Here is a 12,946-nt window from a genome sequence, read left to right as displayed (position 1 = left end):
GAAGAGGCAGAGCTTAATACCAAGATTGGTGCTACCAACATAGATTAAAAAAAACAAAAGGAATAATTGATGAGCTGACAGACGGGAGCTGATGTGGCTTATTACCAGGATCAGGACTGTCTCTGTTAAAAACACAAATAATTGAATCCAACAGGACTACTTTTAGAACTTGTAGACAGCACAAGAGGAGAAACTTAATACCATTGTCAGAACTATCACTCACAGCAAATGTAAACAGCTTGAAAAATAATTCAGAACTGGAGGCCTGAGAAACAGTTGGAACTTTGTTACCAGGGTCAGGGATGCTACCTACAAATAGAAGAAATAAGTGGTGGCGAACCATTCAGTTGAGGAATTGGCATGCATTATTTTTATTTAATTTTTTTAAAGTATATTTTATTGACAGTTTTTCAGCTTTAACAGCTTACAAGTTAGATTGTAAATCAAGCAATTTGTTACTAAAAGTAAACTAATAAGAACATTGTTATAATGCTAAATAACAGATGAGGGTGTAAAAAAGGAAAAAGAAAGGGGGGAAAAAGGGGGGTGGAGGGAGCAGCATGCATTATTAATAGGGTTGAAATGGAAATGTACAAGTGATTGCCTTTTTAAGGTGTTTAGTCGCTGAGCAACATATCACCAGTACCTTAATGCATTTTGGCCTCATAGTTGTATATTATCTATTATCTACAGGTTTCATTTGGGGTATTTTGCTCCTGAATGTATAAAATATATCAGTTTATTCTGGTACCATATTCATGTCTTATATCCATTTATGTATACTATGTGCACAAGATGTATCCTGTACTTAAAGGACCACTATATGTAAAGTAGAAAATGTTGCCTGATTTAAAAGTAAAAGAGATATTAGTCATGTTCACAAATGTATATGTAAAGCGAACCACACGAGAAACAGCCACACTGTTCTATCTGAGAGCTAAGCAACAGGTTCGCTGTCTAATTTGGCCACACTTATTGTGGAAGATTTACTGTATTTATATCAGGTATTTTACATTGCCTTTTAACTATGTTTGGTTAAGGCTATGTTGTCTTATGCTTAAGTGCTGATGAACGTTGTATTTTTAAGAGGCAATGGGAGTATTATGGTCTTCTGACTTATGCCTTCCTTGTATGTTTTTGGTAAATCTCTCACTTGCATTGGATGAAAGGAATGAAGAAGAGATTTTAGATTGATCCAACCGAAATACCCTTTTTGTATCCTTAGGCTTCAGTGAAAATAATTCTTCCCTTCTTGAGATAATCTCTCCCAAGTAACTGTTGTGCATAGGGTGGCAGAGCTTCTTTTAGGTCACAGTCTTTGTGAAAGATACCTCTTTATTCTCGTGACTTGTAGCCTTTCACAAAGAGTGTGATTTTAGAATGAATGGGTGTGATTTAGAATGAATGGCATAGGAGGAAGACTTTTGTTTTAATCCCCATTATCTCCCACAGGAGACATCTTAAACCAAAGATATTGCTATACTAAAGCTTCTTAAAGGACATGCCAGAAAAAAACAAAACTGGTTAGGTGAATCTATGTAGTTTCATCCTACCCTTCTCCCTGACTGTTTATGCATTACTTGTACTAGCATTATCTAATTAGAAGAAAGGTACTTTCCAGATAATTGGAAACTAACTCTCTTGTTGTCTCTTTTTGACACTGTGTTTGTACTTGATTCTTAAAGGTGCGATCTCCACTATCGCATTCTATCCTTGGAGAGCAAACAATCTCGGTCTCATCGGAAATGGTCTCCATCTTGGAATTGCGTTCACACTTGCTCTGGGGTATATCCCTCTCTGTCAGCCCATCTCACGTCAACCACCCTGGTGCTTTTAGTGTTTCATATAAATCCCAAGAAGCAATAATGATTCCGAAACAGGTAAGCAATTAAAGTTTAGTTACACATTAATTACGAAGGAGTGGACCATACATCTGATAACGTCTTGCATAGTCTTCTTGCATATGGGCTTATTTTGAGTTCCACACAACTGATAATTGAGCAGCAAGATAACTGCATATGTGTTGTAACTGTATTAGGGTCCTGGAACTATGAAAATGCCATTCATGAGAATTTGCAAATTTTCCTGACCATATTTCTCTTGCTGAAATTTTGGGCTGTCTTCTCTTTCACAATACTTTAAAGAGAAGAATTCATTGGACAACCGCCTTACATAAAAAGCTCTACATGCTACTACAAGCTGTGTGTACAATCTGCCAATAACAACAGCTAGGAGTGTCCCTTTTTTTTTTCTTTAGCAGGCATTTAATGCAACCACAAAGAAACAACTGCAACCGTGTATATGGTGTCAATCAAGAGGTCAATGCACTGCAGTGAATATAATGAATTTATTAAAAATCCCATATGAACTTTACTAAATCTGCCCAGATAAACTTTGCAATTTCAGGTGGTGCCTTTGATACTGGTATTTGCCTAATATTCATGCATTCACTCATGTTTGTATGTATTTGTATAGTCAAAATCTGGATCTGCTTCTTTTACTTTTACATTTATATCCGCAGTGATCTAATTTTAAGCTCTGATTGACGGCTGACGCATGTTATGTAATGTTATGTTTTGTCTTTTTCTTTATCTAATTTGTTTGCTTCTGTACATTCTGTACTAAAATTCAATAAAATAATACTCGATTCAAAAAAAATATCACATATGAACTACGTTAGGTGAATAAACAGTCACTCAGCTCAAGGAACCAGTTGAATCTCGTGTTGTATTATTTAGGAGCTACTTTTAGAGCTGCCATATGTATGTCAAGCGTGTATGGCTTGATACACAACTAGGCCTATGCTATTTTACATGTTGGTGTTATATGTGATTTTTAATAAATTCATTTTATTCGCCACAGTGCATTATTGAAACAATATACAAAGGTGGGGTCCGCGCTCCTAGACCTGTAGGTAAGCAGCCAATGGGATGTGGATAGGGCTAGTCCTAATCCCCAGAAATTTCTAATAGTAATAGATAGATACCCAGGCGCTGATCTGACAAAAGGATATAACATGCATATATGAAACGGCTTACAGCCAAGTTTAATATTACAATAATAGTGTTGAAGTGATGTGCCGGCACACTTAAATTAATGACAATATATTGTACACCTAAATGCAGAAGTGAAATCTTGGATATAAATTAGAGTCCACTAGCATACAGATAATGCAAAAAAACCACAATGGCTCAATGGTAGCTAGCCCCAAAAAAGTTGTATCAAGAAGGTTCAACTGAATCTTGTGTAGGGGGCACCATATACACAATTGCAGTTGTTTCTTTGTGATATTCCTTTTCTTGGGGATTGCAGCCCCCCGGCAACTTGTTATATTATATTATATATATATATATATATATATTTAGTTTAAATATATTTTAATTCAATTTTTGTCATATGAACGGTACAGCATATGCTATGATACAACTCATAACAGTATTAACATCGAAAGTTTATAATACAGGTAAGGTATAGACCTCAGAACCACTACAGGAGGAGTGGTCCTCAAGATTGATAACATATAGAAAGACGTGAATCAAAAGTTATGAGATATCTGGAGTACCTTAAAGGGAGGACGGAGAGGGGGAGGAAATATCAGAATTTGAAAACAGAGAGCAAGAGGATAGTGGTGGGGGGGGGGGGGATTTGTTAGTAGAGGGAAGAACAGAGGAGAAGGAAGGGAAAACAGGTCCTAGCGAGATTCGGCTCAAAAAATTTACTGAAATATCTATATTATCCTTCTTTAAGAAGGGGAATGTGTAGCGGTGAAGTAATCCTGCCACCTATGCCAAGTAGAGAGAAATTTGTAAGGGCAATCATTAACTACACTAGTCATGTGCTCTAGGATATATATATATATATATATATATATATATATATATATACATATATATATACATATATACATACACCAAACACTCCAAATTAGTTCCGAAATAGAAGGGCTCATTGTTTCCATTTCCTGGCTATTAAGCATCTGGCTGCGGTCAGAATATAGCCCGGGAGTAACCACATTATTTTGTGGGTGTCAGTAGCTAGTCGAGGAAGGAGAAAGTAAGATAGATGGAATGGGGATCTTAGATAAGTTATTTTATAAATAAGGTCCGCTACCTCCTTCCAGAAGGGGTTGATTTTTGGGCAGCTTCACCAAATATGGGACAGGGAGCCACGCTGGCCACAGTTGCGCCAGCAAAGGTCAGAGGTTGTTGGATAGATTGTTTTCAATTTGGATGGAACTAAATACCAACGGAATAAGAGTTTGTAAGAATTTTCTTTTATCTGAGTACAGATAGAGGATTTGGCAACTGCCTCGCAAATCTCCGTCCAAAGTTTCAGCCATCTCCTCCTCCCAGCAGAGCTCATGAACCTCCTTCTCAGGCAACTTGTGACTCATTAGTAGAGAGTAGAAAGTGGATATTAATCCTTTTAGATGACGTTTTGTTTTTACAGAAGGTTTCTAGGGGGGAGGGATTGTGAGGAACACGAGGGTCTATTAAGGTGGAGAAAATGTGACGAATTTGAAGGCATTGGTAAAACACGGAGGACGATAGGTGAAACCGCTCACGAAGAGCAGCAAAGGTCGGGAAAAATCCCATTGGGACTATATCGGAAAGGAACAAAATATTTTGCTTTGTCCATTGGGAAAAAGATTTTGGATTGACACCTGGAGGGAAAGAGGGGTTATGCCACAGTGGGAACATCTGCTTGGGATTAGCCAAAAGTTTGAAAGTGCGGATGCAATATTTCCATGTTTCTAAAGAGAAGTGAACTGTTGGGGGGAGAGTGTGCAAAGGGGGAAGATCTTTAGGGTCTAGCCAGTATAAGATACTGGGGGATAGCATCTGAAGAAGGGCCGCTTCCGTGTCAACCCAAAGTCTGCTCTGAGGAAGAGAATGAGAGAGAACCGCTTGGGTGAGATGAGACGCCAAGTAGTATTTGTGGAGACAGGGAAGACCCAGGCCACCGTTTCGAGCATGACGAAAGAGAACTTTGAGACGAACTCTCGGATGCCGGCCGGACCACACAAATTGTGAGATGCTTGCCTGCAGATATTTGAGAAAAAGTGATGGGACTCGTACAGGAAGGGTCTGGAAGAGATAGAGAATCCTTAATTGAGGCCACTCTACCAATCCAAGAAATATACTTCTGGGACCAGGATTTGAGATCTCGCTTCAGGGTGGCTACTAGTGGTGGGACATTGGCAGCAAAAAGGTGATACACAGACTAGGATCTTTTCCTTCCTTCGGGATGACCACTATGTTAGCTCTGTTGGTGGTGCTGTCAAACTTTTGACCCTTAAGAATCGAGTTAGAGATTTACAAGCATGGGTGAGAGGACAGGGAGCAACTTTTTGTAATATATTGCCGTGAGACCGTCCGGTCCCGGGGCGGACGCATTTCTCAAAGATTTAACTGTATATTTCAATTCATCGGTGGATATATCTTGACTGAGTGAAGAAGATTGCGACTCACTAAGCGCGGGGAGACGACATGTATTTAAGAATGTTTTGATTCGAAGTCTGAGGTCTTTAGGGGAGGGTGCATCAGACTGCAATCATACAATTTGGAGTAGAATTCTTGGAAACTGTTAGCTATCTTCTGTGGGTCAAATAGTTTACTGGAGGAGGCATCTTGAATATGAATAATTCTGTTGCGGGTCCGTTTGGTGCGTAAACTATGAGTCAAAAGAGCGTCCGCTTTGTTTCCTTTCTTGTAGAATCTTTGGCGGAGACATTTTAGTATGTTGGCTGCTTTTGTAGACAGAAGTTGTTGTAACTGAGCTTTTACAGCCAGGATTCTGAGATAAGTTTTGCGTTTTGGGTAACGTTGATGCTTCTTGGTGAGAGAAACCAGCTCCGATTCGAGATCCTGGATGCGTGCTATGCTGATTTTTTTCTGGGCTGATGACATGCTAATTAAGAGGCCTCGGATAGTGGCTTTATTAGCCTCCCATAGGACAGAGTGTGAGATATCTGGGGAGGAGTTGAAGTTCTTGAACTCCACAATTGCCTGCGACATTTTCTGTAAGTTTTCCAGTTTGGAGACGAGGGTGTCGTGCATGCGCCAGGACCGATTGGGCCGGACTGAGGGAAGGATATCAACATTAAGGGAAACCGCCGCATGATCCGACCAGGTAACTGGAATTATATCCGAAGAGCGCAAGGAAGGAGTGGAGGATTTATCTGTGAAAATCATGTCTATGCGTGTATGGACGTTATGAGGGACGGAAAAGTGTGTGTATGCACGAGCAGGCGAGTTCAGGACTCGCCAAGAGTCATAGAGATCATACAGCTTAAGTAGGGAGCAAAGATGATGAGAGTCTCTAGAGGTCCACAGAGAGGAGGGAGATGGAGAGCGGTCTAGCTTGGCATCCAACATGACGTTGAAGTCCCCACCCAAAATGACGGGTCCCTTGGCTGATTGAGAAAGTTTAGCGAAGAAGTCTGAAAAGAAGGATCCCTGTCCCACATTAGGAGCATAAAGAGTCGCTATGGTTATGAGCATTTGAGAAATAGAGCCAATCAATATTGTATATCTGCCTTGGTCATCTGTTATTGTGGAATGTACAGTTAACGGAACTGACTGGTGGACTAGGATAGCAGTGCCGCTAGTTTTGCGAGGAGAGGTGGAGTAGAATGCATGCGGGAAGGTTCTATTTGTGAGACTTGGATGCGAGTGTGTGAAATGCGTTTCCTGCAGGAGGACTATGTGAGCCTTAAGGTGTTTTAATTCTTGTAGCGCCATGGTGTGTTTCTGCGGGGCATTCAAACCGTTAACGTTTAGAGATATAATCTTGATAGTCATGGTCGGTGTGGAAAAGGAAAGCTTAATGAGACGAGTCTGCAAGCTAGGCAAAGAGGGAAAAGCAGAAGAGGTGTTAGTATGAAGGGGGAGGGAGGGGTAGGAAAGGGACCGGAGATGGGGGTCCCAGGCTACAGTTTAGAACAGTGTGGATGACACATCCTGTATGTCAGAGGGGTTCGTGGGGGTCGTGACTGGCAGGCCGAGTGACCGTCAGGGACAGGTGCAAACTAACAAAATTTTTAAGTTAGGAGGGGGAAAAGCATAGAGAACCTTGGGGAAGGGATCGTAATCAGAGAGGGCTTTTTGAGGATGATGCCATGTCCAGGGGGAGGTCCCAGATATATATATATATATATATATATACTAGGTAGTTTTCTAAATGGGGTCTGAAGAAAATTAAGCACATCCTAGTGCAAATATAAAATTGTCAATGTGAAAAATAGATATTGGGCCAGTGTTGGCTAACCTGTGACACTCCAGGTGTTGTGAAACTACAAGTCCCAGCATACCCTTCCAGCAATAAGCTGCTATATATTGGCAAAGCATGCTGGGACTTGTAGTTTCACAAACACCTGGAGTGTCACAGGTTAGCCAACACTGTATTAGGCAATGAAAATGTCCTTATTTATCACTTAAATCTACATACAAATTCCTGCAACACTTACTGCAATCTCATTCTATACGTATCTGTCTATTCTCCCCATTAATTGAGGCAGCATATACACACAATATGGTTTAACTATGTGGGAATGGTTTATCTAAATTTGTATGAAGTTTGAAATGATAAATACATTTGCATTTTGATATAATATTGTCCGATCAATTTTCTTCTGGTTGTAGCAGATTGCCAAATACATCTCTCTTCACATTGACAGTCAAATTATTTCTATACTAGGATCTGCTTAATTTTAATCAGACTCTAGTTAAACTCCAGGTTTTTCTATTTCTGGTTTTATTTTTACATCCATTTACATGCTTTGCACTTGTGTTAAAAATGCAAGTCTGGTGTAGTATTTATAACTGCTATGACAAGGCTGGTATTTAAAGTTTGATATTAAATTGATTTTATATTTCTCAGATTGCAGTTTGCTTCAATTCTATATTTTTGGTAATATTCTTACGGCTGTTACAAACATTTTAAAAACTAGATTACATGTAATTTTATGTTGGCATGACTGCTCCCATATTGTTAATACATTGGAACAGAAACTTTTAAGTTCCTATACTGACAACTAACTCTGTTGTTTTTGTCTTTTAGGAAGCCGTCCTGTCTATCTGGCTGCTATTCAGTGACCTGTCAGTCGCTCCAATAACACTTTATAACCCTCTGGAGTTGTCTTTATCTATTGTGTCCTCTGATCCCTCTGTTTTATCAATTCGTCGCACTGGGGTGTCAGCAAGCTCCTGGTCCTTGCCAGTGTTAGTTTTAGAGAGTCTAGGTGAAGGGCCTTTACTGCGCATGTCTCTTTTTCTGCCAGAGCACTGTAGAGAAGGAGAAGCTTCAGGGTTGCTAAGTGCTGGGTATGTTAGAGTTACATTTCCAAAGAATGGTACCCAAGGCGGTGAATATCCTGGAGGTGACATAATACAGGGTGATAGTGACCTGATCACCAGGGATGGTGACATAATCTCAAATGCTAACAGTGTTATTCCAGGAACTAGTGACATAATTCTAAGGAGTGATGACCCCACCATTGAAGATGATGAATCTCTTTCTGGCTTGGATGATATTGTCACAACACGGTGGGGAATTCCAGGGTTGGAGGAAGGACTTTATGGGCTTCTTGCCATCTTCTCGCTGCTAACACTCCTCTTCTTTATTAGTTGTTTGGCTTTTATCAGAAGACACAGGAAAAAATCAGCACCTGAGGATCTTGGGAATCCTGAGGCCCCAAACTGGGTGTGGTTGGAAGGACCAGAAGCTGATGGACCAAGGTCCCAAGGAGGAGTCGGTGAGGAAGAAGAGGAAACTGGACAATGGGAGGGAAGGGAAAGGGGACCACAAAGTCTGACCAGTACTTTCCATCCAGTGAGAAATTCCCAAGGGGCTGAGACTACTATTGGCCATCAGTCTGATGTCCGATCCTTCTCTACATCTGCAAACCATTCTAGGGCCTGCTTGGAAGCCAAAAGAAATGAGGTTATGTCTTTCAGAACAACCCCACCCCAAGGCACGACAAGAATGGAAACAGTGCCTGATGATCCTTCTGTGCGCTCCATCTTGGTTGCTAGTGAAGAGGACATTATGTGGGTATGCAAAGACATGGGAATGAGAGAGCCGCAAGAAATCCTGAGCTATATGGAAAGGATCAGGGGTGAAACACCTCATCGGGAAGAAAGAAAGAAAGATGGGCCAAGGGGTAGAGGAATGGATGTAGTGGGGGCAAGTGTGAGAAGATTGACTTAATTCATGAACAAAAGCATTGTGGAATAAAAGGGATTTAGCAACACAAGGTTAAGTAAGATGAACTTTCTGAGACGATCCACTGACCTTTTTGAGGCCTTGTGCAGCAACATATGTATAATGCATTTTATAATCCAGTATTATGTAAGAGATATGAGAATGAGGTGTGAGGACCTACATTCTCTAGTGTTATTAAGCAATGACTGAGATGGTTGCAAAAAATATGGTATTTGTGTAGTCCCAGTGCTGTGAATGGTAAAAATCAAGATCTTAAAACAACCCAGCTATGAAAACTTGAAGGAAGATTTTTTCTTTGGTGTGTGTGCTCTATAAATATCACAGCCAAATGTGCTTGGGAATCTACACTATAGTTAAAAGGATTGCATTAAGTTAATGGATGATAAACTTGGTAATAATTAAACCAACTATTCTTTAGCACATGTAGATAAACACAATGACGTTTCCTGAGTTAAAACTCAAGCGATTTATTAAGTTTATGTAACCGTGAACTTCAGTGTTTTAGAGAATGATTATCTGTGTTTGACAGCATACCAGATCAAGACTCCTCTGGGCTCTTGGCAGTACAATTTCCGGGCCATCAGCATTTCTTGTCCCCTGCTAATTTTATTCAAGCTAATCTGAGATATTTGTTTGTCCATGGCCTTCATAGATCTCACTGTGTGATAAAATGGGTATTCATGCTGCTAGCTGCTTGTTCAGCGTAACCACCGAATGACCGGATCTGTAGCCAATTTAGAGATACACATCGATTGACAAATTGGAAAGGTCCAGGCATTTGTGGACAGGCAGGGCGAACTGTTTACTATAGACTCTGTGTGAATTCATTGGCTGTCTGGAAACACAAAGGGCAATAAGGTCTGGTTTTATATCAGGATTAATCATACTACTCAATCAAAATTGTGAATGGTTGTTTTGTATCCTTACAGTTTCAGGCCTTAGGCACCAGCCTATATTGCCTTGTGGGTAAAATGGTGCAGGTTTGAGGACATGAATACAGAGAATCTGCATCTGCCTGATGCCTGACAAATAGTGAAAACACAAGTGTTCTTATTCTTTTATTTAAAGTAGATAATAAAATAAGTGTTTTTTTTTTTTGTTTTTTTTTAATATATTATAGTTTTTATGAAAGTGGTATGAGGCAATGGCACAATTGAGATATATCATATTCACATTTAATTTAAGTAAGAACATAAATAGACTTTGAGTGATATTCTACATTCTAGTCACTTGTTATAATTGTTAGTTGTTGTGAGACCCTTTCACAATACATTGATATGTGCTTTTTATGGTCTGTGAAAATATACTAAGTAAAAATAGGTATTTGTGAACAAGTGACTATGATCTAGGTATATTTCATTCTGACTTTAAAATGGAGGACATTCAGTAGTGCAGTGGTTGCCAAAAAACAACAACCCAAAGCATCTTACAGCCTTGCAGACACCTCCAAATTGTCCCTCTACACTGAACCATCCAGAATGTAAAGCGTTAAAGGGTTAACTGTGACGAGCTCCATTCACAATCTGGAGAATTTTACAAAGTTAATTTTTTGACATGATCATTAACACATTACTCCACTTAGAGGAAAGCGTGTTCTTGGTCGGTAGTAATTCTGATGTCAAAATGTTAGCGTGATGTTTCCCACAGACTGTGCTGCAAAGTCATCCATGGTTGAATAAGGCCCCTGAAATATATCTTCTTGTTCCCCTTTGCACTAGATCCATCCAGGAGAATTTTGAGAGATAAGTTATATCCAATAGGATTTTCCCCCCTTACATCTCAATTTTTATTTTACTTTGAGGCTGTTATGTGCTATGCATGACTACACTGCTGTATCACAGGCAGAAAATAACACTTTTAGAAAAGATATTATCAGCAGTGGAAGAACAGTAATTTTGCACATGAAGTTTGTGTACGTACAATGCCTGTCTTGGATGATGGTGAACACGTGGATAATCTCTCTACATTTGGAATGATGATGTCATAATGACAAAATAGCCAGACTTGGCCTTTGCACACTCGAGCAGTAATTATGAACATTTTATGTGTGTTCTCAAAGTACTTTGACAATGTAATAAGATAAGCAAAATGGCTAATACACACACCGTTTTTTTTGGTTTTTTTTTGTTGCTTTGGGTAATTTTGCTAGATTGTGTTCAGTAGCAATAGGAATGCTCTAAGAGTACATGGTGCATTGTGCTGCACAGGTGCTTTCAGAACAGAACTCTGCTCTGACAAATTATAATGTTGTCACTTTTATCTACCATTGATTGTCAATGCTCCTGTGTGCGAGCCCTTAAAATTCTTTATTCGCATAACTATCCAAGGAATTTTCAAGAAAATATTCATCTATGAACTGCACAGGAACAAGGATTTGGGATGAGGTTGGCAATCATCAACATTTATTTATATAGCGCCAGCAAATTCCGTAGCGCAATGACATTTTTAAAATTCTAACCCTATACTGCAGCCTCTCTATTACTTTTGCTGGCAGCAGATCTCATAGGATTGATAGCACCTCGAATAACACAGATATTTTTTTAAACTATGACTGTATTTGAGTGTGCCTATAAAATGCATAACCCAACTAAAATTTTGAAAATCTAAAAAAAAATCTTTGTGTAATTTTATAGGAAAGAAAAGCACAGACCATTTTATATGTTATGTAGTGACATGTTTTGAGTATTTACCAAAGGGTTAATTAATTTATTGAAACAATCCCAAATCTGAGCTCTTGCAGTATTCATAGGGAGCAGTTATATAGAGCAATAAAAGGGAATGGGTTGGGGAAATGTTTGGTGCCAATTACGTTCGCCCTACTGTTCTCCTGCTTGTTTTGATGGTGTCACACTTATTGAATTTGATGTACATTGCATAATGTTCACAACTCTGCTTTTGATACATGCTTATGAATCAGCCTTTGTCTGATTACCCTGTATTTGAGATTTGTTGAGAGTAACTATAACACACTCAAAGGACAATTTGGCTAGACCAATAAAAGCACAAACGTTAACCATGTATTGTAATAAACATTTATGGGCTCCTAATTCACTGTCTTCTCATTTTTAAATTGTTGGCAGGACTTTTTTTTTTTTTTCTTTTTTTTTTCTTTTTACATTTTAACTGCACACCAGGGATGATGATTATTCTGTTCCAAGACTTTACATAGAACTGTCATGGGGCTGTTTTTTCTTTTTCCAGAACACTTCTGGGTATTCTTAACAGAGCACTCCTAGTTACATGTTACAGTTTAACTGGGCTGCTCCTTCCTTTTTAGTGGACCCCTATAGGAGTATGATGGTGCAAACTAATTAAAAGCAGCCAGCAAAGACCTCGTGGATTCTTATTGGCAGATCAGTTTGACAATTTTACCCAGCCGATTAAGTGGGGAATCGTTTCATAGTAACTGAGGTGCCCTGGCAAAGAAGGCAGCAGTGTGGGGCAGGAGCACCTTAGTTAAACTTTAATGTTTAACTGGGAGTGCTCCTTTAAACCCAGAATGTTTGTTTATTAATAGTATAATACTGACTCTTGATGCTTCTAGATTAACAGATCTATTCGATATAGATGCCTAAAGCTAAATTATAAGCTCAAAAGAAAGCCATGAGTGTTGAATAACTAACATTTCACATGGATGTCCTGGTTTACAACCTCAAAAATTGATGACCGTTCATTTCCACAGATTGACATTATTCATATTGCTCAGAGACTTTTATTGCAT

At 39.2% G+C, this 12,946-nt stretch overlaps 1 protein-coding gene across 1 annotated transcript in view; it reads left to right on the top strand.

Annotated features, from left to right (window-relative positions):
* TMEM132A (transmembrane protein 132A) overlaps positions 1-12,272 on the top strand; it is a 65,331-nt gene extending 53,059 nt beyond the window's left edge. Inside the window, exons 10-11 of the mRNA XM_075217195.1 lie at positions 1,686-1,880; positions 8,062-12,272. Coding sequence (XP_075073296.1) covers positions 1,686-1,880; positions 8,062-9,210 — 1,344 coding nt within the window. The 3' untranslated portion in view covers positions 9,211-12,272. The remainder of the gene's footprint in view (positions 1-1,685; positions 1,881-8,061) is intronic.
* Positions 12,273-12,946: the final 674 nt, after the last annotated feature.

This window comes from Mixophyes fleayi, chromosome 6, assembly GCF_038048845.1.
Source record: "Mixophyes fleayi isolate aMixFle1 chromosome 6, aMixFle1.hap1, whole genome shotgun sequence".
Classification (NCBI taxonomy): Eukaryota; Metazoa; Chordata; class Amphibia; order Anura; family Limnodynastidae; genus Mixophyes; species Mixophyes fleayi.
This window is presented reverse-complemented; position numbering and strand designations above follow the sequence as displayed.